This window comes from Schistocerca cancellata, chromosome 4 (genome assembly GCF_023864275.1).
Source record: "Schistocerca cancellata isolate TAMUIC-IGC-003103 chromosome 4, iqSchCanc2.1, whole genome shotgun sequence".
NCBI classification, from domain to species: Eukaryota; Metazoa; Arthropoda; class Insecta; order Orthoptera; family Acrididae; genus Schistocerca; species Schistocerca cancellata.
In genome coordinates this window covers 487,223,833-487,247,757 of record NC_064629.1, presented here as the reverse complement: position 1 = coordinate 487,247,757, position 23,925 = coordinate 487,223,833, and the positions used below count along the sequence as shown (strand labels likewise).

Sequence of the window (23,925 nt, the reverse complement as noted above, 5' to 3'; positions counted from 1 at the left end):
ACATGGCACTTCTGCGTTGAGTAAAGAAAACCAAACAAAATCATAAAAGAGGATATTTGCCACTTTTTGTGCATTTATGACACCCTAGACTGCTTGAGAGGTCAAAAGGATTTCTCGGCTATAGGCGTGCAGAAAGGCTGCTACTAAATTGATGTTGATGAGGCTAATTTGGAAAAGATTATCTTCATAACAACTGATGATTTCCAGGAGTTCAAAATTATGCCATTTGGACTATATAACACTCCAGAAAGGTCCTGTACCTGAAATAGATGACATGTCTTTGCTATTTGGATGACACTGTCATTCTTTCCAAAACATTTGAAGAACATCTATTCTGCATGATGATGCTCAAGTCTGATCAGGCTGTAGGCCTCTACCTGACTCCTAAAAAGTGCCTCTTCATTCCCCAAAAAATAAAAATCTTGGTGCACTTAGCGAATGGAGATGGAATTAGTCCTGATCCAAATGACCTTCTGGTTCCTCAACACATTTGTGACATATGAAGTTTTCTTTGAATGTGGTCATACTACCAACCATTCATAAAGCAGGATGCATCCCTTGCAGGAGCTACTACAAGGAGACCAAAGTTTCCTTGAATGAGGTGGAAGAAAGAGTTTTCCTTTTTCTTAAGGAGGTGCTCCAGTCCTAAAACTGTATGACAAGAATGTCATGAAAGAACTTCACACTGACATTAACAGTTATGAGAGAGGTGCAGTTCTAGTGTAAATTCAGGTATCTACTGAAAAGATAATTGCTTATGTTTCCAGAGTACTCTCCAGGTTCAAGACAAACATCTCTGCAACCAAGAAAAGTATGTGGTGAATGTTGTAAATTAAGTGGTCACCTAAGCAAAGGATCACGTAGGGTCATCAGTGGTTGCTTGTGTGGCAGGATATGTCAGGGAATGCAGTGGTCATCTGAATGATGAACTGTGTACAGTGCTTTCAGTGGTAATTCATGCAACTGTCCATATTCAATAAATAAGGGGTCTTCTGAGCAATGGGTGTTTTGTGTGATTGTGATCATCTCTGTAACAAGTTTCTTGTATCAACAGTACTTTCAATAAATGTTAACTTAGTGAGCAATTGTATCTTTTATGTGCCAGAACCTACGTATTCTGCTTCCTATGTAAAATGTCCCAAAGTGTATTATAATTCTGTGGGCCATCAATAGATACAACTATTCAACTATTCATCATTTTCACTGACAAAAATTCTGTATTCTAGTTAACTAGCCTGAAGGCTCTGCCAGGTCAACTGGACAGATAGGGACTGAGGTTTCAGGAACAAGATGTCACAGTGGTATACAAAAGTGCACACAAACACAAGTTCACTGACTGCCTTTCAAGGAATCTTTTGGTGGAACATAGAAGTGTGGATTAAAATAACTGCATTAAATGACATTTCTAAGAACAGAGGGAAGACCTGGGACTGTTTAAACCAATAGAAACCTTGAAGAAGTAGGAACCAACCAAAGACAAATTCTAGTTAAAAAATGGAAAATCGTATAAGAGCAACTGTGGTACAATGAGGTAATAATGATTGGTCATTGTCCAAGCTCATTTACAGGCAATTCTCCTGAGGAGTTTCTATGATGCTCCAACATCTGGTTACTTGGGATTCGTGAAGACTCTAGACAGAGTCAGATGCAGGTATCACTGGTCAGGTCTCTATTAATGTGTTAGACACTATGTGAGTCACGGTAAGGAATGCCAGCAATAGAAGCATATGTTGCAGTGACCCTCAGGGTATTCAGTACCAATATTGTCTGCAGCAGCACCATTCCAGTGAATTGGAATCGACCTCTTAGGGAGATTCCTATAGCTGACAAATGGGATTGAATTGATAATGGTCTGCTCTGACTGCCTCACCTAGTGTGGTGTCACCAATATTTACTGACTGCTGAAGCTCTGAGAACTGCAAGGTTCTTTTTAGAAGATATAATTTCAAAGCACAGGGCACCCCAAATGATTAATCTCTGCTTATGGAAAAGTTTTCAAGCCAAGTCTAGAATCAGATGTAGTTTCACATCACAACATCCCACCGGGTAACAATTGCCTTCCACCCATCAATGAATGGCTCCACAGCATGCTTTAGAAAGAGTTCAGCAAAAATGCTCTCTATGTACACTGATGTTGAACAGAGAGATTGAGATATAATCATACTTATCATGACATTTGTATATCGTGCAATGAAGCAAGACACTACAAGGTACACACCATTCTTACTGCGCCTTGGTCCTGAGGCTGAAACAAGAATAGGTACACTGCTCCCAATCAGATGGATGATACTCAGGATTATTACTTGAAACATCTCCTCAGCAGGACCAAAGAAACAACAGTGCTGACTCGTGCTTGACCTCTAGATGCCCAGGAGAAGGACCAAGAGTCCTCTGGCACCAAGCACCAACCAGTGAGATACAGTCTGGGAAAGTTGGCATGGATTTTTACACCTGTTCAGTAAGTGAAACTATTGGAAAAGCACACAGACATTGTCCATGTTCTTCATATGAAACCAAATTACAGATCTGAGGGACAGGTTGATGATGGAGACTTTTCATTCAGGTAAACTGATGCACACTTGATGATCATGAAACTCTGATTGGAGGGTTACCTTCAGTACTCATCATAGTGAAGAAGATGTGACAACATGACCCACATGTGAGGCTCATCCAGTGGTGTCATGTAGTGGACCACTGGCAAGATCTAGATCTACAATGCTATAGACAGCTCTAATGAAAAGTGCATGTTGCTGTTTCTCCAGGAGAGGGAGCAGTGCCTTGAGCCGTACTGTATGCAGTGTGGAGTAACAGTCAGCATCTCTGGCTGGCATGCTACAGGTGTCCAGTTCAGATATGATCACCAAACTATATTCGTTATTTAGAACTTATCATTTTTGGAAAGTTCTCAATATTTCTTATGTTTGTAATGTCTGCATATCCTGGATTACTCAATGTTTGTTAAGTAGCAGTACTGTCTGTCTAGCAGAGAGCTCCTTTCTGTCTGTATGTTGGTGTCTGTAATTAATGTGCTTTTAGTGGCAAATGATGTACTTTATTGATGACATTTCTTTCAGATTTGGACTTGATAGAGTATATGATATAACAATTTACAATATGAGCAGTGAGGACCCCAACCCACAGACCTGGGGTAAACTTGAAGTTGCTTCGACATCTGTCAATGACTCACCATCCAAGATAACATGCTGTGTTCTGTTCACCAAGAAATCCTCAGCCCAGACAAATTTATCTTGATATCCCATATGATTGTACTATCAATAATAAGTGTATGTGTGGAACTGAGCCAAGTGCTTATCCGAAGTGAAGAACTACTGCATGTAACTGACTGCCTCAATCCATGGCTTTCAGGATTCCATGTGAGAAAAGCACAAGTTTGGTTTCAAATGGCTGATTTTATCAGAATTCATGCTGGTTGAAATGTAGGACATCATAACTTTCCAAGTACCTCATTACATGCAAGCTCAGAATATGTTCTAGGATTCTACAACAAACGGATGTCAAGGCTACTGGATGGTAGTTTTGAGAAGCACTTCTGTTGCCAAGACAGGTGTGATCTGTGCTTCTTTCCAAGCAGTAGGTATTGCTTTTTGTTTGAGGGATCTAGCCATTTGTAACAGTTAAGGACTATGCCTCAAATTATCTGCTCTTAATAAGAATTTTAAAGTAGTAAGTTGACCTGTTAATACAACACAATATGCATATTCTCAGAGAAAGAAGTTGTAGTTCCTTTGGTTACTGAGAGTGTGGTGGAAGCATAAGGTTATATGGTTGTCAAGTTTCTATCCTATCAGTACTAAATGAAGCATTATTTGCTAATGAATAACAAAAACCACACAGTAGTAGAGACATATTTATTTATTTATTTATTCCATGTGATCTGATGGTACACAGTGTGTTGTGGATGTCAGAAAATATCAGTTAACATTGTTAACATATATTAACATATAGCATCCTAATGTATTATATTGCAAAGATTGGTTAAGTTTACTTCACTCCATTGCCCAATGTTTTCAATTTAACATAAATAGCAAGATTACTGTCCTAGGTATTCATTCATAGAGTAAAAACAGTGACACAACAAATATGATTTCACGGCTTTGCTAAATTTTATGTTGACTTGGAGGGACTTAATACTAGTGGGAAGATTGTTGAAGAGTTGGAGGCTCATGTGGAAAGCTCCCTTTTTACACAGTTGAGTGTTTGTATGTAAAACATGCAGATTTGAGTTTTTCTTGGTGTTGTATTTATGTATTTCTTATTTTTTACAACTCCGGAGTCAGTTGGCGCTATGCGGTTTCTGAAAAATTTTAAAGTTTTGAGAATATACAGGCAAGGCAGTGTAAGGATTTCCAACTTTCTGAAGATGGGTTTGCAGGAATCTCTGGGTTTGCTCCCAGTAATAATCCTCATTGCTCTCTTCTGGATTTTGAATGTGCTCAGGGCAGTTGGAGAATTTCCCCAGAATATCACACCACATTTTAGGTGGGCTTGTATGTAAGCGTAGTATGCACTGGTTAATGTTTTCAGGCTAGCACATGATTTCAGTACACTCAATGAATAACAGCCAGTACTAATTCTGGCATTTACCTTTCCTGTATATGTATTCCATTACAGGTTATCTTGAACCCACAGACCCAGGAATTTGAAAACAGTCCCAGTATCTATTGGCTGGTTATTTACAGTGATAAGTGGCTGAGAGGAATTTGCATTTTGTGTTGTGTGAAAGTTCATGGAAGCTGTCTTTTTGGTGTTGATAGTTAATCAGTTGATTTTAGCCCAGTTGCTGAGTTATTCAGTGGCCAAACTCACAGCTTTTTGCACAGCCTCTGTATTCTCCCCTTTGAGGAGTACAGTTGTGTCATCAGCAAATATTATTGCTTTGTGTGCATTTACGTTCAGGCTCAAGTCATTAATATACAAGAGGAAAAGTAGAGGTCCCAATACTGAAGCAAGGTTGTGTCACTGTTTTTACTCTATGAATGAATACCTAGAACAGTAATCTTGCTATTTATGTTAAATTGAAAACATTGAGCAATGGAGTGAAGTAAACTTAACCTTGCTTTATAGTTTTATTACTCATTAGGATTACGGTTATTGAGTTGTTTGGTCTATTAGTGTATTTCATACTGACTCTCTGCATCCAAATGGTTAGGAATGAAGCAATCCAAATGTTTGCAATTCCTCTAATACCATAGTGTTCTATTTTTTCCTGCAATATTTTGTGATCGACAGTGTTAAAAGCCTTTGACAGATACAGAAATATGCCTGTTATGGGTTGTCTTTTATCTAACAGATCTAATAGCATATTTATGCAATCATATACTGCAGTTTCAGTAGATTTGTTGCTTCTGAACCCATGTTGAGCTAAACTTAGTAAATCTTCTTCTTTTTCAATGAAGTCCATCAGTTGTTTGTACATTATTTTGTCAAAAACTTTAGAAAAGTAGGATGAGATTGAGATAGGCCTTTAGTTATTCATATCTTTATTATCACCTTTTTTTGAAGACAGGAATTACTTTAGAAAGTTTCAAAGATTCAGGGTAGGTACCTGCCTGGAAAGAACAGTCAAGAGGTGAGTTAATGGTTCAGCAATTTTGGGTACAATTTTTGATGAAAGTTGCTGGGATACCATCAACTCCAGCTGAATATGAAATTTTTAGTAAAGGTTTGGCAGAAATGACCCCAGAGAAGTTGAGTAAAACTGTATATCACTAGGAGAACATTGGTAAGGAAACCAGGAAAAATAAAATGAGGATGGAAGCATGAAATGATGATTGAAAATAATATGGAAAATTAAATTTTATCCATTGGTAAATCCAATGACTCTTCCACTGCACACACCACAAGTTATGATGGTATTGAGGAAGGAAGTAACTGGAAACTGAGTTGCAGTTACTCCTTGCTGGAAATTATAATTTTTTCCCCAGGAACAATTGATATATCAGAATTTGAGTGAGTGACTTATATGGCCCTTCCATTAAAACTCTAATTCTACTGTTGAAAAATAGCCCTCTGCTCTGCTCACAAATACTGGAGATACTGAAAATACCCTGAATACTATGTACTAGAAGTAATTTATCTTATTTTGAAGCCATTCAGTATGGTACTCACATGAAGTATCCAGATAAATTTCTGCAATCATTGTCTATTGAACATACAATTTATTATATATATCACTGTGATCATTGTGAAAGACAGCCAGTGCATGCCCTATTGCTTTTTTGACACGTACATATAGAAATGGCCTCATGTTATAAGGAAGAAGTATTGTTTAAAGGGTCTAGGTAATATGATTTTTCAAATAATACTCAGTGTTGCACATTAAAACAGAACTACAGCTGTATTGTATATGTACGAAACATGATTCCTTTGACTACTCAGCTATGCTCAGTCATCAAGCAGCTTGTTATTTTGATTAGATATATACTGCTGACCAGAAATGATAGTGAATAATGAAATTTATTTATTGTGCATATGCATTCCTGGTGCACCTTTCTCCTTTGCTGTGTCAAAGAAAGAAGTAATGAGATGAATGGTGATATAGGAAGAAAAGATGGGGTTGTCAGGTTCGGTAGATGCTGCTATGGATTACCTTAGACCAGACATTTCAAGTACCTTCCATAATATGAATTTGACCCTCACTACCCCAACAGAAATAATGTCCATCATAAAATCTTTAAAATCAAAAACATCTGGTGGGTATGATGAAATATCAACAAAGTTAATTAAAGAATGTGATTCTGAGCTAAGTAACATATTAAGCTATCTGTATAACCAGTCGTTTATCAGTGGAATATTTCCTGAATGGCTGAAATATGCTGAAGTTAAGCCACTGTTTAAGAAGGGAGATAAAGAAATAGCATCAAATTTCCATCCAATTTCACTGTTGCCAGCATTCTCAAAAATTTTCGAAAAAGTAATGTACAGTCGTCTTTATAACCATCTTATCTCAAATAACATACTGTCAAAGTCACAGTTTGGATTTCTAAAAGGTTCTGATATTGAGAAGGCTATCTACACTTACAGTGAAAATGTACTTAATTCATTAGACAAAAAATTGCAGGCAACTGGTATATTTTGTGATCTGTCAAAGGCATTTGACTGTGTAAATCACAATATCGTTTTAAGTAAACTAGAATATTATAGTGTAACAGGAAATGCTGCAAAATGGTTCAAATCTTATATCTCTGGCAGGAACCAAAGGGTGTTATTAGGAAAGAGACATGTATCAAGCTATCAGGCATCATCCAACTGGGAACTAATTACATGTGGGGTCCCACAAGGGTCCATTTTGGGGCCCTTACTTTTTCTTGTGTATATCAATGACCTTTCATCAGTAACATTACCAGATGCCAAGTTTGTTTTGTTTGCTGATGATACAAACATTGCAATAAATAGCAAATCAAGTGTAGTCTTAGAAAGATCAGCCAATAAAATATTTGTGGACATTAATCACTGGTTCCTAGCCAATTCTTTGTCACTAAACTTTGAAAAAACACACTACATGCAGTTCAGAACTTGTAAGAGGTGTCCCAAGAGTATATGTCTAACATACAATGACAAGAAGATAGAAGAAGTGGACAGTGTTAAATTCTTGGGATTACAGCTTGATAATAAATTCAACTGGGAGGAGCACACCACAGAACTGCTGAAGCGTCTTAACAAATCTCTGTTTTCAATACGAATTTTGTCAGACATAGGGGATATAAAAATGAAAAAGCTGGCATACTATGCTTACTTTCATTCCATAATGTCATATGGGATTATTTTTTGGGGTAATTCATCAAGCCAAGCTAAAGTTTTCTGGGCACAAAAGCATGCAGTAAGAATTATATGTGGTGTGAACTCAAGAACATCCTGCAGAAGCCTCTTTAGGGAACTAGGGATACTAACTACAGCTTCCCAATATATTTATTCCTTAATGAAATTTGTCATTAAAAATATATCACTTTTTCAAACCAACAGCTCAATTCATGGAATCAATACTAGAAATAAGAATAATCTTCACAAGGATTTAAAGTCACTTAGTCTTGTACAAAAAGGTGTGCATTATTCAGGAACACACATTTTCAATAACTTGCCAGCAGCCATAAAAAGCTTAACAACCAATGAAATTCAGTTTAAGAGAAGCCTAAAGGATTTATTGGTGGCCAACTCCTTCTACTCCATTGATGAATTTCTTAGTAAAACCATCTGATTTGTATATAAGTACAACATAACTTCTGCACAATTTCAGTGCAATAATGTGTTCACTGAAAGAGAGAGAGAGAGAGAGAGAGAGAGAGTGTGTGTGTGTGTGTGTGTGTGTGTACACACAGTAGTTGTATTACATGTTTATTACCTTATAAATAAATAAAAAACTTTTTTATTTTAAATTCAGTGCATTAGTATTTGTAAAATGACTCTTAGTGTTCATTAAAAAATGACGATCATTCCACTTGGGACCTGTGGAATGGTTCATTAGCTTATTTGTTTTAGTTGTAAATATTTGTCATGTATTGTTGTTTTTCTGACATATTCCACATCATGGAGGACCTCCTCACTACGGATCAATTGGAATGAAAGTAAATCTAATCTAATCTAATACAATTTGTGAGACTGTTTTCCTGTGAATAGCATTTGATAAAAATGTAAATGTTGTGTGATTAGGGTCTCCCACCGGGTAGACCATTCGCCAGGTGCAAGTCTTTCACTTTTGATTTGATGCCACTTCAGCGACTTGCGCATTGATGGGGATGAAATGATGAAGATTAGGACAACACAACACCCAGTCCCTGAGCAGACAAAATCTCTGACCCAGCCAGGAATCGAATCCGGGCCATTAGTATTGACATTCTGTCGCGCTGACCACTCAGCTACTGGGGGTGGATAGCATTTTATGATATACCATTTATGAGACTGTTTTCCTGTGAATAGCATTTTAATGCATGCAACTAACAGATGAAGACAAAATAAAACAGTAAGATTGTAAAATAATTTATGGGAAGTGAGTGATGTAATAATTGATGTCTAATTCCATTGGGAACTGTGTGCACCATGACCATATTAATGTCAATACATTTTGGATAAATGGCAGCACCTGTCATAAATATTGAAATCTTTTATTTTACAGATCGATTTTGGTCACTGTGTGATCGTCTTCAGTGCTAAAAATATATAAGAGCCATCAGATATGAGGATTTGAACACAATTGAGGCCCTATTTATAGCCACCATAAAAAATACAGAAACAGAAAAATATATACAAATATACAGATACTTTACCATTCCAAGTTATACAAACACTGTAGGCCGATATCATAACAGCACACCATTTTCTATGAGGTGTAACATATACTGTGATGATTACTTCCAACAGATATCTTCACTTTTACTGCATGCAATAATTTTTAAACATGCAGAAGAACCGATCTTGTAACCTTTGCAGTTAACCTTAGCAGTTAACCTTAGCAGTTGCTGTTCCAATGTACAGTAGGCTTGTAGCTTACACAGCCAACTACCTAAGCTCAGTATTGCAAAAACAAGCATCATAGTGCCCTCTATAATCCATAGCACACTGCATGCAGACATCAAATTCAACTAATACCATCTACATCTACATATGCATCTACAGCTATGCTTTGCAAACCAACATGAGTTGCATGGCAGAGGGTACCTCTCATTGTACCAGTTACTTAGGTTCCTTCCTGTTACAGTCAAGTATGGGGCATGGGAATAATGATTGTTTGAATGCCTCTGTTCATGAAGTAGTTATTCTAACCTTATCCTCATGATCCCCATGTGAGTGATGCATAGAGGGTTGTAGTATATCCCTAGAGTAATCATTTAAAACTGCTTCTTGAAATTTTGTTAATAGACTTTTTTGGGATAGTTTATTTCTGTTTTCAAGAGTCTGCCCGTTCAGTTCCTTCAGTATCTCTGTGACACTCTCTCATGGATGAAACAAACCTGTAAACATTCATTGCCGAGCGGTTTTAGGCGCTTCAGTACGGAACCGCGCTGCTGCTACGGTAGCAGGTTCGAATCCTGTCTCGGGCATGGATGTGTGTGATGTCCTTAGGTTCGTTAGATTTAAGTAGTTCTAAGTTCTAGGGGACTGATGACCTCAGAAGTTAAGTCCCATAATGCTCAGAGCCATTTGAACCAAACATTCATTCTGTCCATTGGTGGATACATTCAGTATCCGCTGTTAGTCCTATCTGATATGTGTCCCACACACTTATGCCATATTCTAGGATGGGTCAAATGTATGATTTTTAAGCAATCTCTTTTGTAGGCTCATTACACTTTCCCAGTATCCTACCAATAAACCAAAGTCTAACACATGCACTACACATGACTGAACTGATGTAATCATTCCATTTCACATCCCTACAAAGTGTTACACCCAGGTATTTGTATGAGCTGGCCTATTCCAACAGTGACTCATTGATATTATAGTCATAGGATAGTACATTTTTTCATTTTGTGAAGTGCAAAGTCTTACATTTCTGAAAATTAAGAGCAAGATGCCAGTCTATGCACCAGGTTGAAATATTATCAAGATGAGACTGAATATTTATGCAGGTTATTTCAGATAATACTTCATTACAGATAACTACATCATCTGCAAAAAGCCTAATTTTACTATTAATATTGTCTATAAGGTCACTAATATACAACATGAGCAGCAAGGGTCCCAACACACTTCCCTGGGGCACACTCAAAGTTACTTCTACATCTGATGATGACTCTCTATCTAAGATAACAGGCTGTGTTCTCCCTACCAAAAAATCCTAAATCTAGACACAAATTTCATTTGATACTCCATATGATTCCACTTTTGACAATAAGCATTCACACAGTGCTGAGTTGAATGCTTTTTGGAGATCAAGAAACACTGCCTTGATCCAAAGGTTCAGCATGAGTTAGCTTTCACATGATCTATGTTTTTCGAAATCAACACTGATTGGAATTGAGCACATCATTCTGTTCAAGATACTACATTTGTTTTGAGCTGAGAATATGTTCTAAGTATCTACAACAGACTGATGTCAAGGATACTGGGTCACTTGTACTACCCTTCTTGTAGACAGGGGTGACCTGTGCCTTTTTCCAAGAACTGGGCATGTTTTTTTGTTCAAGGGCTCTACAATAGATTACAGTTAGAAGAGAGCTAACTCACCTACAAATTCATTACATAATCTGCCAGGGATTCCATTGGGGCCTGGAGATTTGTTCAATTTTAACGGTTTCAGCTGTTTCTCAACACCACTGACACAAATACTTATTCCATTCATCTTTTCAGTGGTACAAGAATTAAATTAGGGCAATTCTCATTGGTTTTCCCTTGTAAAGGAACATTTGAAAATGGAGTTAAGTGTTTAAGCTTTTGTTTATCTGCCCTCACTTTCAGTTCCTGTTTCATTTGCTAGATACTGGTGACTAACTTTGGTGCCACTAACAGTCTTTACATGTGAACTTAATTTCTTTGGAATTTGTGAAATGTCATTTGACAATATTCTGCTATGACAACCACTGAAGGCATCACATATTGTTCTCTTGACAGCCACACATATTCTATTCAGCATTTCTCTATCAATTGCCATGAACTTTGTTTTATGTGTATTATGCAGTGATCTCTGTTTCTTTAGAAGTTTCTTTACAGTGACTGTATACCATCAGGTTCCCTTGCAGTATGAATTGTTCTACTGGGTACATACCTCAACTATTCTTTTAAACATTAGTCAGAGTTCCCCTACATGCTCCTGACCTGTGCTGAAAGTTTTAAGTTCATCTATAGAAAAACCAAAGCTTACTTAAAAATAACCTTTAAAATCACATGACAATTTTTGCCACCAGAAGTCATAGCAAAATCTTTAAAAACACAGTACAGGGATAATAAAAAAATACAATAAAATTACTCCCTCTGACATAAAGTAAAAGATAAAATTTTCTAAGAATATGCCTAACATAAAAGCACATCATAATTTCTTAAAAAGAAATACAGAAAAGTTAACATCAGAATTAGCCTCGTTACTTTCCAAAAACATTGATTAAATGTAAAAACATTAACCCTTCAGAATGAGGTGTTATGCTCTCTCTTATCATGCTCAAGGACTTGACAAACCTAATGACTGACATTATCAGCAAATATTCTTAAGAGGCATTTACAAAAAGTAATAAAAAGACATTATCAAAAATACAATAATCTCCCCTATGATGTACCAGACCCATATATTGATGTAATAATGTTATATGAAAAATGGAACTTTGTGTAATTTGCGAACATATGCAAATTCATATTTTTCCAAAGAGTAAACTGATGACAAGTAGACAAAAATTTAGCAATGGCTGCAACACTATATTGACAACTAGCATAATTTTTACATCAGGTTATCTCCTTCCTTTACTCACCTAAGATGAGACTTGCTACTGATGCTGTAAGGACTCCACAAGAACACACCAGCAGAGCATGAATGATATTGAACTTTCCATGGTAAATGCCTACCATCAAAACTGATAATATAGCTGCCAGGAGGCCCACAATAATAGCCTGGGACTGTAAAAGTCACATAAATTAGTATGCTATTCACCATGAATGAAATTTAATAAATGTGGCCACGAAAAATATTATAGAATTTAAAACACACACACATACAGAGAGTTACTAAATATTCAAATTAAAATTTGTATTGCAAGTGTTGGAAACTGAGTAATTAATGCTTTCAATAGGAATGCATTTTGAGAAACATATTGTTTCCATGCTCACACTGCTGCCGTGTTAGAGAGTAATACAGATATGAATTACATTTATAATCAAAATAGGTCTTTTATTTCAGGGTAACAAAATAATGTGTTTGAACATTTCTATTATTTCACAACCCACTTACAAGAGAAACTCTGTGTGTTGACTACCAGATTTCTAACAAATTATTCTACCTTACAACATTTTAGCCCATATGTCTGGATAATTTATTCATAAAGAACCAGTCCACTGCAGATATTTTGTGTAGTGGCAATAACTGATAATAGCAGATCTGTCCCTGAATCTGGAGAGAAAGTGGGGAATCATATGCCAAATCCTTCATCCAGAGCCACTCGAAAAATTGAACTAAATTGAAGTTAGTGATCACAAAATCCAAATGATCCAGCTTCGTCAGTCAATGAGTCTTTCATAAGACAGCAACATACCATCATTCTGGAATTAAATTTGAAGCAGAATATTTGATATCTGTTCTCCCAGTATCTTGTGCTACTGATTATGAAAGCAGATGAAATACATGTCAGATGTGTGGGAAGCCTAAATACATGAGCATCAGCTAATCTTACCCACACACTAATGGAAAATCTTTGCTGAAATCTGCAGGGTGCAGTGGCTTGAAGGGGTCCTTTAGTCGATGGTTCTTTCAATGAGTTGTAACAGTTTGCATTTTAAATTACAGTTTGTTAGCAAACAGAGTTAATCATTGAAACTAGAGTTCAACTGTATGTTTATGTGCAGAAATGGCTCATTACAAATGATTGCATCAACTCACTGCATGTACCTTCCAGTCATATGCAACCATCCATATCATAATGTGAACCATACCTCTTATGCATTCTCTAATCTGAATAGTTGCTGAACTTAATGACATACACTGGTCAACAATGAAAAATTTTCGACTGTAAATGGGTGTTTCTTATCTATTTGACCACCCCTCCCCCTCCCCAAGCCTGAATATATTATTTGTTTTTCTTTTGTAGCATCCTTAGTTTTAAAAATACTTCATTACATAAGAATAGTTATAAAAAACAAATAGGTAGATATCTTGAGAAATGCAACCTATGAAGGCTGCCCTCATGGTGTATTCTTATAACTAATCTTTTCAGCATGGTGACAATGCATGTGACTAATTGCCTGTTGCTCCTGAACATAATGTTCTTATCAGTTATGAGGAAATGCTTCCTTTATTTGGCTGCATTCATGTGAGTAGTGCAATCCAAATATGGCTTGTGCTGAGTGTTTAATTTTGTTTTACCGCTAAATTTGTGTTAGTGTTTGTACAATGTCATGGATATCTTTCAGTCACCCAAATAACGTTTGCTACATCTGTGTGGAGTACACTGTCAAATCATGCAGATGACATCTGACACCCACAGTGAAGAAATTGTATGATCATTATTTTGGGTGCAAGTTAGGTGATCAGGAGTGAAAATGGGCACCACATGTTGTCTGTGTGAACTGTTTATCTTGTCTTAATTGCTGGGTGAAGAAAAAAGGTAAAGTTGCAATGCCTTTTGCTGTTCCAATGATATGGAGGGAACAAACCAATAATGTATGTGATTGCTATTTCTGCATGGTTAAAATAGCAGGGATGAAAGGCAAGTATAAAAAGATGACCAAGTATCCCTCCATGAAGTTAGCTATTCAACCTGTACCTCAAGTGTTCTTCCTTACCTGTCCCCATTCCTCCAGATACATAGCCATTGGATGTTGAAACCTAGGTCAAATGTAGTACAGACGTGGGGAATGCAAGCTATGATTTCAATTATCAAGAAATGATGCCACATCTCCTGACACAAAATGATATGAATGACCTTGTTAGGGGTCTGAATCTTTCTAAGGCACAAGCTGAACTTTTGAGTCTGTGTCTGTAACAGTGAGATTTACTAGACAAAGTTACTAGAGTTTGTTTCTTTTGACATTATCAGGCTGTCTTCGTACCATTCTTTAATATGGTAGACTCATTCTGTTACTGCAATGACGTGAATGATCTGTATAGTGATATGGGAATGAAACATATATCAGAAGAACAGTAACTGTTAATCGGTGGATCCAATCTAGCCCCAAAGCAGTATTCCTTCACAATATCAATGTATATCCTGTTCCCATAGCATATGCCACTATTCTGAAGGAAAAAAATACAGCACTATGGGACTTTTGTTGATTTAATATAAAGCCACAAATGACAAATCTGTGCTGAATTCAAAGTAGTTGGGAGACTTACAGGATTACAATCTGGGTATACAAAAAAACATTCAAGTTTCTTTTTTTTTATTTTTTATTTTTTTTAATGAGATAGGCATGATTGGAAGAGTCATTATAACAGACGGATTTGGCCTACCTGTACACAAATGGAACATGATTGGAAAAATGTTCCATTGGTGAATTTGAAAGAGATTTTGTTACCACCACTTCACATCATACTTGGACTTGAAGTTGTTCATTGTTACAACAGACAAAGGTGGACCTGGTTTTATGTGCTTATGTTACAAATTCCATGCACTGAGTGAAGCAAAGTGAAAGCAGGAGTGTTTGTCAGCCCTCAAATTAAACAACTTATTCATGGTGCTGATTTTGTCACAGCTTTGAGCCCTCTTGAACTGGACTGCTGCAATTCTTTCAGAAAACTGTGTTCCGATTTCTTTGTAAACAAGAGAGCCACTGTTATGTGTTGGTCAACAAACTACTACAGTCTTACCATAATCTTGGTTGTAACTTGTCATTAAACTTGCACATTCTTCACTCACACTTGGATTTTTTTTTCTGCTGGTGCCCTTGGCAAAATCTCCAATAAACTTGGGGAATGATTTCATCAGACCATATCTACATTGGAGCAATGCTATCAGGGGCAATGCACAAGAAGTATGAAGCCTGACTACTACACGATAATAGCACCACACATTAGAGGCACAGCAAATGTAAGAAATAATTTAGGTATGTATGAAAACATATTTCATTAGCATTTAATACACTTTGTGTTGATAAATATGCATTTACAGACAAAATTGTAAGCAACATGAAAACTGAATACAATTAGATAGTGACTAGTACAATTTGCATAAGAACTGTGGGCATGTGGAAAAATCAATGTCGGATTCATGTTCAGCAGGTCAAAATACATGAAAATAACCTATTGTGGTACTCAAAAATTTAACAAAGTTGAATTTTGTGGACCATTATTATGGCCTCTTTACTTCTAGAGATGTGATACATTCTTGGAGCTGCACAATCATTTGTGATTATGTAAATGAGCTTCTTTCACACACCTATTGGGTGATTGTGACAGAAATCATGCATGCTGCAGTCATGTACTGTAACAAGCATTTTCAAAAGGATTTAAAAAGTGCCCCTGCACTACATTTACCTTCAGTGTGTATTAACATCATGTTTTCATTGTTTTTCAAATGCAGATTCAAAGTTGATCTTCTGAAAATTAATTGCAAATGAGGTCTATAGAACTATAAGCAGGAAAAAATTCTATAATGATAAGCTGCAATAACTTTTCATAAAATTTTGTAATTCTGTGTATAATGCGAGAGTTTTGCTGGACTGGTATAAGTCCCTCCCATTTCTGATACCTCCCTTTCTCATTTGGACAATACTCTGATGTCTATAGTGCTCCAAGGCTTCTTTGGAGATTTCCTAGGAATTTAGGTGCCTTCCTTTGTAGATGTAGTTAAATCTTAGGCTTTTTAACTAGATGTGCTCCAAACACATTTCATAACACAGTTATGTTGCAGAACATAAAAAATAGATTACTAGATTGAATGAAAGAGCAGCCAGCTCGCTTTTTGAAGCACATTTTTCGCTAACTACCTCAGTTCTAAGCCTGTTCACACTTATGAATTGAACCACAACAGTCATCATTTGATTCAGTGTGTCGACAAGTTATTGAGTTGTCGAAGACAACATCAGTGAGTCAACAGATTATGGGGGCTCACACCAATATGCATGAGATTGAAAAATAATAAAATGTCAGATTTTGCTACCTTCAACATTAACTTACTCTTCAGAGCGAGAAAAATACATATATGAAGCAGAGTTTGAACCAGAAGGATATCAAATCCTGAATGGAAAGCCATACAAGTGAGTAATGAAGACTGTACCTTACCTCAGAACAAGTTTTATAATCATTAAACACATCCTGAGAGCCGTCATCAACATCAGGTCGAAGAACAGTAGGCTTTCCACCATTACCTTAATGGGAACAAATAAGATATACAGTACAGTCTTGCAATTACCTCCTCAAATGAGACTAATGGAACAGATCAAGAGAAAGCAGAATTTTGGGAAGATGTAGAGAAGACACTAGTCAAGATTCTCACCCAGAACGCTATCACACTTTTTGGACATCTAAATGCTCAACTTTGAAAGGAAAGAAAATTCAGGAACACCATTGGGAACTATCCAGTCCATAACAGAACTAATCAGAAAGGCAAATAGTTGGTGGAAGTTTGTAACAATTTTTATCTCATAAGAAATCAACAATATTTAAACATCTTCCATGGAAACACAAATGTGGATATCTCCCAATTCTATACTAGGGGAGCTGTAGATTGACCATTTAGTGATACTGAGACGTACTTACAAGGAAATTCAAAATGTCAAAGTCTGTAGTGTCACAAACTTAAATTCAGATGAATTGCTTTCAAAAATTAAGGTAAAAATTCTGCCAACAATCCAGAAAACTAAAAGCACAACCCATATCATGATGTTTGGTACTGAGAAACTTAGAGCTGGCAAATATATTAAGATGAAGAACCATCAGGGATGGGGAAGTTAAAAGATGCACTGATTGTCAGTGTGAAGGAAGCAGTTTGTCTGGAGAAAAAGTGGAGATACAAATATTGGTCAGTAGAAGGAGAAAAGGCAACTGAAGAGTGTCAGGAATTGTGCAGTTATTGATGTTATCAGAAAACATCAGAAAATTTTTAAAAAACTTTCAATAAGTAAGGGTGGAAAACTGCTAAAATTATTAGGAACCTCAGGAGAAGATTTGCAAAGAAATGTTTAATCCAAATAGAAGAACACTTCCAAAAGAATAACACATGAAACTTTTATAGGACATTCATGACTAGCCTAAGTAGATATGATCCCCCAGACCTCAGCCTTAAGAACAAAGTGGGAAATGTAGTACAAGGTGACATGGAAAACATTCAGATCTTCACCAAGTACTATGAACAGCTCCTACAATCTGCAGTGCCATCTGAGACGTTCAGCTATAATCAAAAAGAAGAAAATTCCAACTCAGACACATCAGCTGTAGAAAACGTTAGAGCATCATAAATACTTGAAGAATGTCACTTTTTTTAGTAGTTATTTATTGATAAAGGATAAGATTCATATAAAATTTTCCTATTTCCTCCTGTTCTCCTCAGTGTCAAATCATTACAAATAAAACTCTTTCCTAAACAGTACCTAATATAGCCTGTCACATATATACATTATGTTGTACCAGCGGAACTGAGGATACCACTTTATTAGTTATTTTATATTTTATTTATTATTATTTATTATATTGTTTATATATTTTATAACCAGTTTCAGAAATTTTACTGTATATTGGAGAGGGTATCAGGTACAGTTATTGTTATATATAATCATTAAATCAAATATCCCATACTGTAGCAATAATTTATTGAAACACATCTTTTGCAACTATAAATGCATGGTACAGTTTTAAATATACAGTACAATACACACAAGAAATGTTTAAATGAACTTTATTGCAAGTAGGTAAATACCTGGAAATGACTATTACTAAAATAGGACATAACTCACATGAAATCTTGCCTCATTTTTATGATTTGTTCATCCTCATTAACATGGCTGAAATTTAGTCCTCATATGACTTACATGACCTACAAGTGCCTCACGTGGCAGTTAAATCTTGTTTTGCTGTTGAAGAGTTCTAATTACAGAATTATTGTGGATAATAACACTTTGGATTATGATACAATGAAACGCTACAGTGAGCTGGCTTGTATGCCTCAGTAACGCAGTAACAATAATGAAGGTGCAGCCCACTGGGCACGGGGAGGTGGGGTAGTACTACCAGTGGAGACATCTGACCAACTTGTGGTTTCTGAGGAGGGGTAGAAGCATTTCCGTAGTTGGAAGGGCAACAGACTGGTTGATTGATGATGATTTTTTGTAACATCCATCATGATCTTGCTGTGTTGCTACTTTGAACAGCTGAAAGAAAGTTGAAATTACTGTACTGTAATTATATTTCCTAAGGACATGCAGCTCTCTTGTATCTTGATTATTATGACATGCTCTTTGGTAAAATATTCTGGATATAAAAGAGCCACCATTTGTACCTCTAAGTGGGGATTACTTAGAAGGATGTTGTTACCAGGATCAATAAAACTGGAATTTTATAGATAAGAGCGTGTAATGTTAGATTACTCAATAAGGTACATAGATTAGTGAATTTGAAAAGAGAAATGGCTAGATAAAGAAACTAAAAACTTGCAGGGATATAGGAAGTTAAAGAGAAGGGGCCAGCATAACCTGAGATAACTGGTGGTTGTAGAGAGTTTCAGAGGCAGCATTAGGAAATGATTGACTGATATTGGAGAAATGAATACAATAAAAGATGAATCAGTAGCTTTGAGAGTTAAAATAGTGAAGGAAATAGAGAATCTAATAGGAAAAAAGGCAAGGCCCAGTATAAATCTTGAATGGAATACAACAGAACACAAATCAGTAGCTCTGAGAGATGAAATAATGAAGGCAATGGAGGATGTAATACACAGAAAAGCAAGGACCAGTAGAAATCTTTAGATAAGACATATAAACTTGAAATACAAAAGAGTGAAAGTGCATGACTTTTGTGGCATAATCAAAACTAGCATTAATAGTTTAATCTAAACAGACTAAAATTAAATAAGGCAAAGACAAAAATGGTACATTTTATGAAATAAGCAAAATGATACGATTTTCAAGTTACCCACAAAAACCAGGAGATTAAGGAACGAAATTGTGCCACTTTACTACAAACATAATTGGGAACAAAAACATGTGATGGTCATCACATATTTATCATTAATAAATTGAACAACATTGAATGTTTGGGAACATGTGAAACTACTCATATGGTTTAACAACTCATATTTGATCAATGCATGGCTTTCTGTGTGGTATACCCAAGATAATACTAATATAGTACCATCCAGCCCAAGTTTTCCTGAAAATCAGATATGAGAACTTGACCTTTGTATATATGCACACATCCTACCACTTGTGACGAAGCCCCTCTTGTTTTGCCATCTGCCTCCTTAAATTCATTTGTTACTTTTAACTGTTTCCCATTAGCATACATGAGTAAAATCTGCATTTTCATAAAAGAGAAAGGTTGGCCCTTAGTTTTAAAGAATATAACACCAGATCTAATTTTGTGCTTAGTTTCGTGTATGTAATTGATTTACAAATTTATTTGGATGATTCCTAGTTGGCATCATTCATTATAGGGCAAAATCAGTCATTGTTTCGTAACTTAAATTCTGTTGTTGACATATAAGTAAATATATATTCTGTAATAATTATAAATGTTTGGAAGACAAAATGCTAGTAATCTTAAAGTATTTATTTGGCTCTATTCGAAAACATGTTAGCAAGGACAGCCCTTAATTAATTCCAAAGTAATTAACAGTTTTGTCAAAAGTATTGTTTTCATAATGATATTTGTTAATGTCATCATTTAAACAAATAATTCGGCCTAAACCTTGCAGTAGAAGAAAGTGCGAAAAGGAACAAATTTTTCGATGTATTCAGTTAATTTGATGAGTTAAGATTTAATTGCAATTTCTATAAATTTAACTTGAAACAATCTATAGTTTCTGCCCCTGTTATTGTGAGGATACATAAGGGCCCAATTTTTGGTCATGAGACAGTCAGTTCATGGCCGTGTTTCAGACGAGAAACCTGTGTTGGTTCTATCAACAACAGTGCTTCAAATTAACTCCGGAATAAGTGTTAAACAATTAGACCATGTGTAAAAACAATGTCAGTGTCTGCTCCATATGTACCTGTCTATTATCAAGAACTGTGGCCTTTGTCCTTAGGCTTTTACTGCTTGTTGATGTTCAACAAGAAACCATTGTAGCAGTATGTGCAGGTTTGCCTGCTAACTATTAATGAGACTTATGGAAAGTTTAAACAATACTGCAGTGGCCGTATAAATGTGTATAGGGGGGGTTGTGAAAAGTGAAAGTAAAAGACAGTGAAATGCAAATGTGCATTTGTCAGATACATCATCTAAATTAGGCAGTGTTGTAATTCCACCCCTATTTTTTCAGCCAGTGCGTCGACACTGAGGAAAACAAACGGAGAAACAAAGCAGGCAAACTGCTACACACTTGCCTGGACTTAATCTCCAAAAGTCTGATGTCACCCTCCTTCCTTCCTAGATTGATGTTGGAATTTGATCTTATCTAATTTTTGTTTATGTAGTTGTTTATTCTTCACCCACATAAGTATTCCCCTCTTTCATTTATTTGTGTTTTCCAGTGTGACATATTTTTCCTTTTTTATTTCTTTTCCCTTTTCTCAATTTATTATTTGTTTTATTTTATTCAGTTACTCATCCCAATTTTAACTTTATCTTCCTATTCTAAGCTCTCCATACTCCACCCTATGTCATCTGTGCTATCATCTCTAAATTGCACACTAATGCTCATAAAGTAAGGATAATGCTGATACAAGGTGAAACAATGCTCTGGTGGGCAGTTAGTGGGTTTAAACCACCTCGGGGTATGACCATGCGGTGCATTTGACCTGTGGTCGTCGCACAGGGGCGCTGGCAGCAGTCCACATACGCAGAAGTGTGTTGGTGCAAGTTAGAGTACAGTGCAGCAAGTATGTGTGCAGATGTTTTCAGATGTGCTAATGGCGACTGTGTTGAAAATGGCTCAAAGAACACATATTGATGACGTTATGAGAGGCTGAATACTAGGCTGACTGGATGCCGATCAAACACAGCAGGTCATACCATGGGCCCTCCATGTGCCACGAAGTGTGACCTCAAGATTATGGCAATGCTTCCAGCAGACAGGAAACGTGTCCAGGTGCTACAATACAGGACGTCCACAGTGTACAACACCACAAGAAGACTGATTTCTCACCATCAGTGCCCACATATAGCAACTGAAGGTAGTCTTGTTCAGGACCTTACCGCAGCCACTGGAACAATTGTCTCCAGACACACAGTCTACAGATGACTGAACAGACATGGTTTATTCACCCAGAGAACTGCAATGTGCATTCCACTGTCGTCTGGTTGCAGGAGAGCCCATAGAGCCTGGTGTCAAGAACACTGCATATGGTCATTGGAACAGTGGTCCCAGGTTATGTTCACGGTTGAGTCCAGGTATAGTCTGAACAGTGATTCTCGCCGGGTTTTCATCTGGCGTGAACCAGGAACCAGATACCAACCCCTTAATGTCCTTGAAAGGGACCTGTATGGAGGTTGTGGTTTGATAGTGTGGGGTTGGATTATGACTGGTGTGCGTACACCCCTGGATGTCTTTGACAGAGAAATTGTAACAGGTGACGTGTATCATGACGTCATTTTGCACCAGTATGTCCACCTTTTCAGGGGTGCAGTGGGTCCCACCTTCCTCCTGATGGATGATAATGCACGGCCCCACTGAGCTGCCATCGTGAAGGAGTACCTTGAAACTGAAGATATCAGGCGAATGGAGTGGCCTGCCTGTTTTCCAGACCTAAATCCCATCAAGCATATCTTGGATGCTCTCAGTCAACGTATAGCTGCACATCTTCAAACCCCTAGGACACTTCAGGAGGTCCAACATGTACTGGTGCAAGAATGGGAGGCTATACCCCAACAGCTGTTCAACCACCTGATCCAGAGTATGCCAACCCTTTGTGCGGCCTGTGTACGTGTGCGTGGTGATGATATACCATACTGATGTTGGGGTACAGGCGCAGGAAACAGTGGCGTTTTGTAGCACAAGTGTTTTGGGATGGTTTTCTCAACTTATCACCAATACTGTGGACTTACAGATCTGTGTCGTGTGTGTTCCCTATGTGCCTAGGCTATTAGTGCCATTTTTGTGTAGTGCTGTGTTGTGTGGCACCACATTCTGCAGTTATCCTTAATTTATGAGCATGAGTGTAGTTGGCACCCTAATGCACTGTCTCTGTGTCTGGTGCTACTGGAGCCTATAATTTGTTTTATGCTAGCGTGTAGAATGGAAGGCAAATACTTGTCAAGGTCCCAAAATAAGGAAATGGGTTTGTCATCCTAAAAGAGCATTGTGGCAAAAGAGTTCATGGAATAAATTTTTAAGTTGAATTGACAGTGTTTCAGTGAATGTGAAAGAATGAAGTGTTACTAGAGCTTCATCAGTTGATAATGCTGAAGAAATAGCTAATAATAATGTTACTGTGGAAGAAACCAGAGCAAGCCAAGATCTCCAAGAAAAACGAAAATCATCCAAGAAAATTAATGACTTTCAAGTTGTTGATGATCTTATCAATCCAGGAACCTGGCCAGAGATTATAAATGATAATTTTAGGATAAGAGCAATTAAGCAAGATCTGCAAGACATTAATGAAGAACAGGTCACATCTCCTGTGGATGATGAGACAAGAAGGCATTTTACTATTTTTGATTGCTTCCACCCTCTTTCAAATGTGACAAAGTTAAGCAGAAGTGGCCTGTATATTGTCACACAATAGATGCTGTGTATTACTTTTGTTGAAGTTGTCCAATTCTAGTTGTGGCGTTATCACAAGAAATGTTTTAAGAGACTGGCAAAACTTGTGATAAGTTCTCTGTAAGCATGATCTGTCCTGCAATCATGTTACTGAAACGTGCAAGTGGAAAGAAATTTTGCAGAGAATAAAAACTCAAAATTAATTGATCAGGCAACTCAAGATCAAATTGTCAGGAGGAAAAAAGGTGGAGTTTGGTTCTCTTAAGGATATTTTCCATAGTATGCTTCCTTGCCAAAATAAATCTTTTATTAAGAAGTGACCATAAAATACTGGTAAATCCAGGTAACAGAAACTTTTTAGGGCAATTAGAATTAATGGCCAAGTGTGATCCTGTATTAAATGATCATGTTAATCATATAGCTAAACCTGGTAGGTTGGTTACTTACTTAAAGAATGACATGCAAAATGAAATCATTA

General features: G+C 36.7%; 1 protein-coding gene across 1 annotated transcript in view; it reads right to left on the bottom strand.

Annotated features, from left to right (window-relative positions):
• The window catches only part of LOC126184273 (solute carrier family 41 member 1-like), a 180,135-nt gene that overhangs the window by 99,052 nt on the left and 57,158 nt on the right, over positions 1 to 23,925 (bottom strand). Inside the window, exon 3 of the mRNA XM_049926646.1 lies at positions 12,414 to 12,558. Coding sequence (XP_049782603.1) covers positions 12,414 to 12,558 — 145 coding nt within the window. The remainder of the gene's footprint in view (positions 1 to 12,413; positions 12,559 to 23,925) is intronic.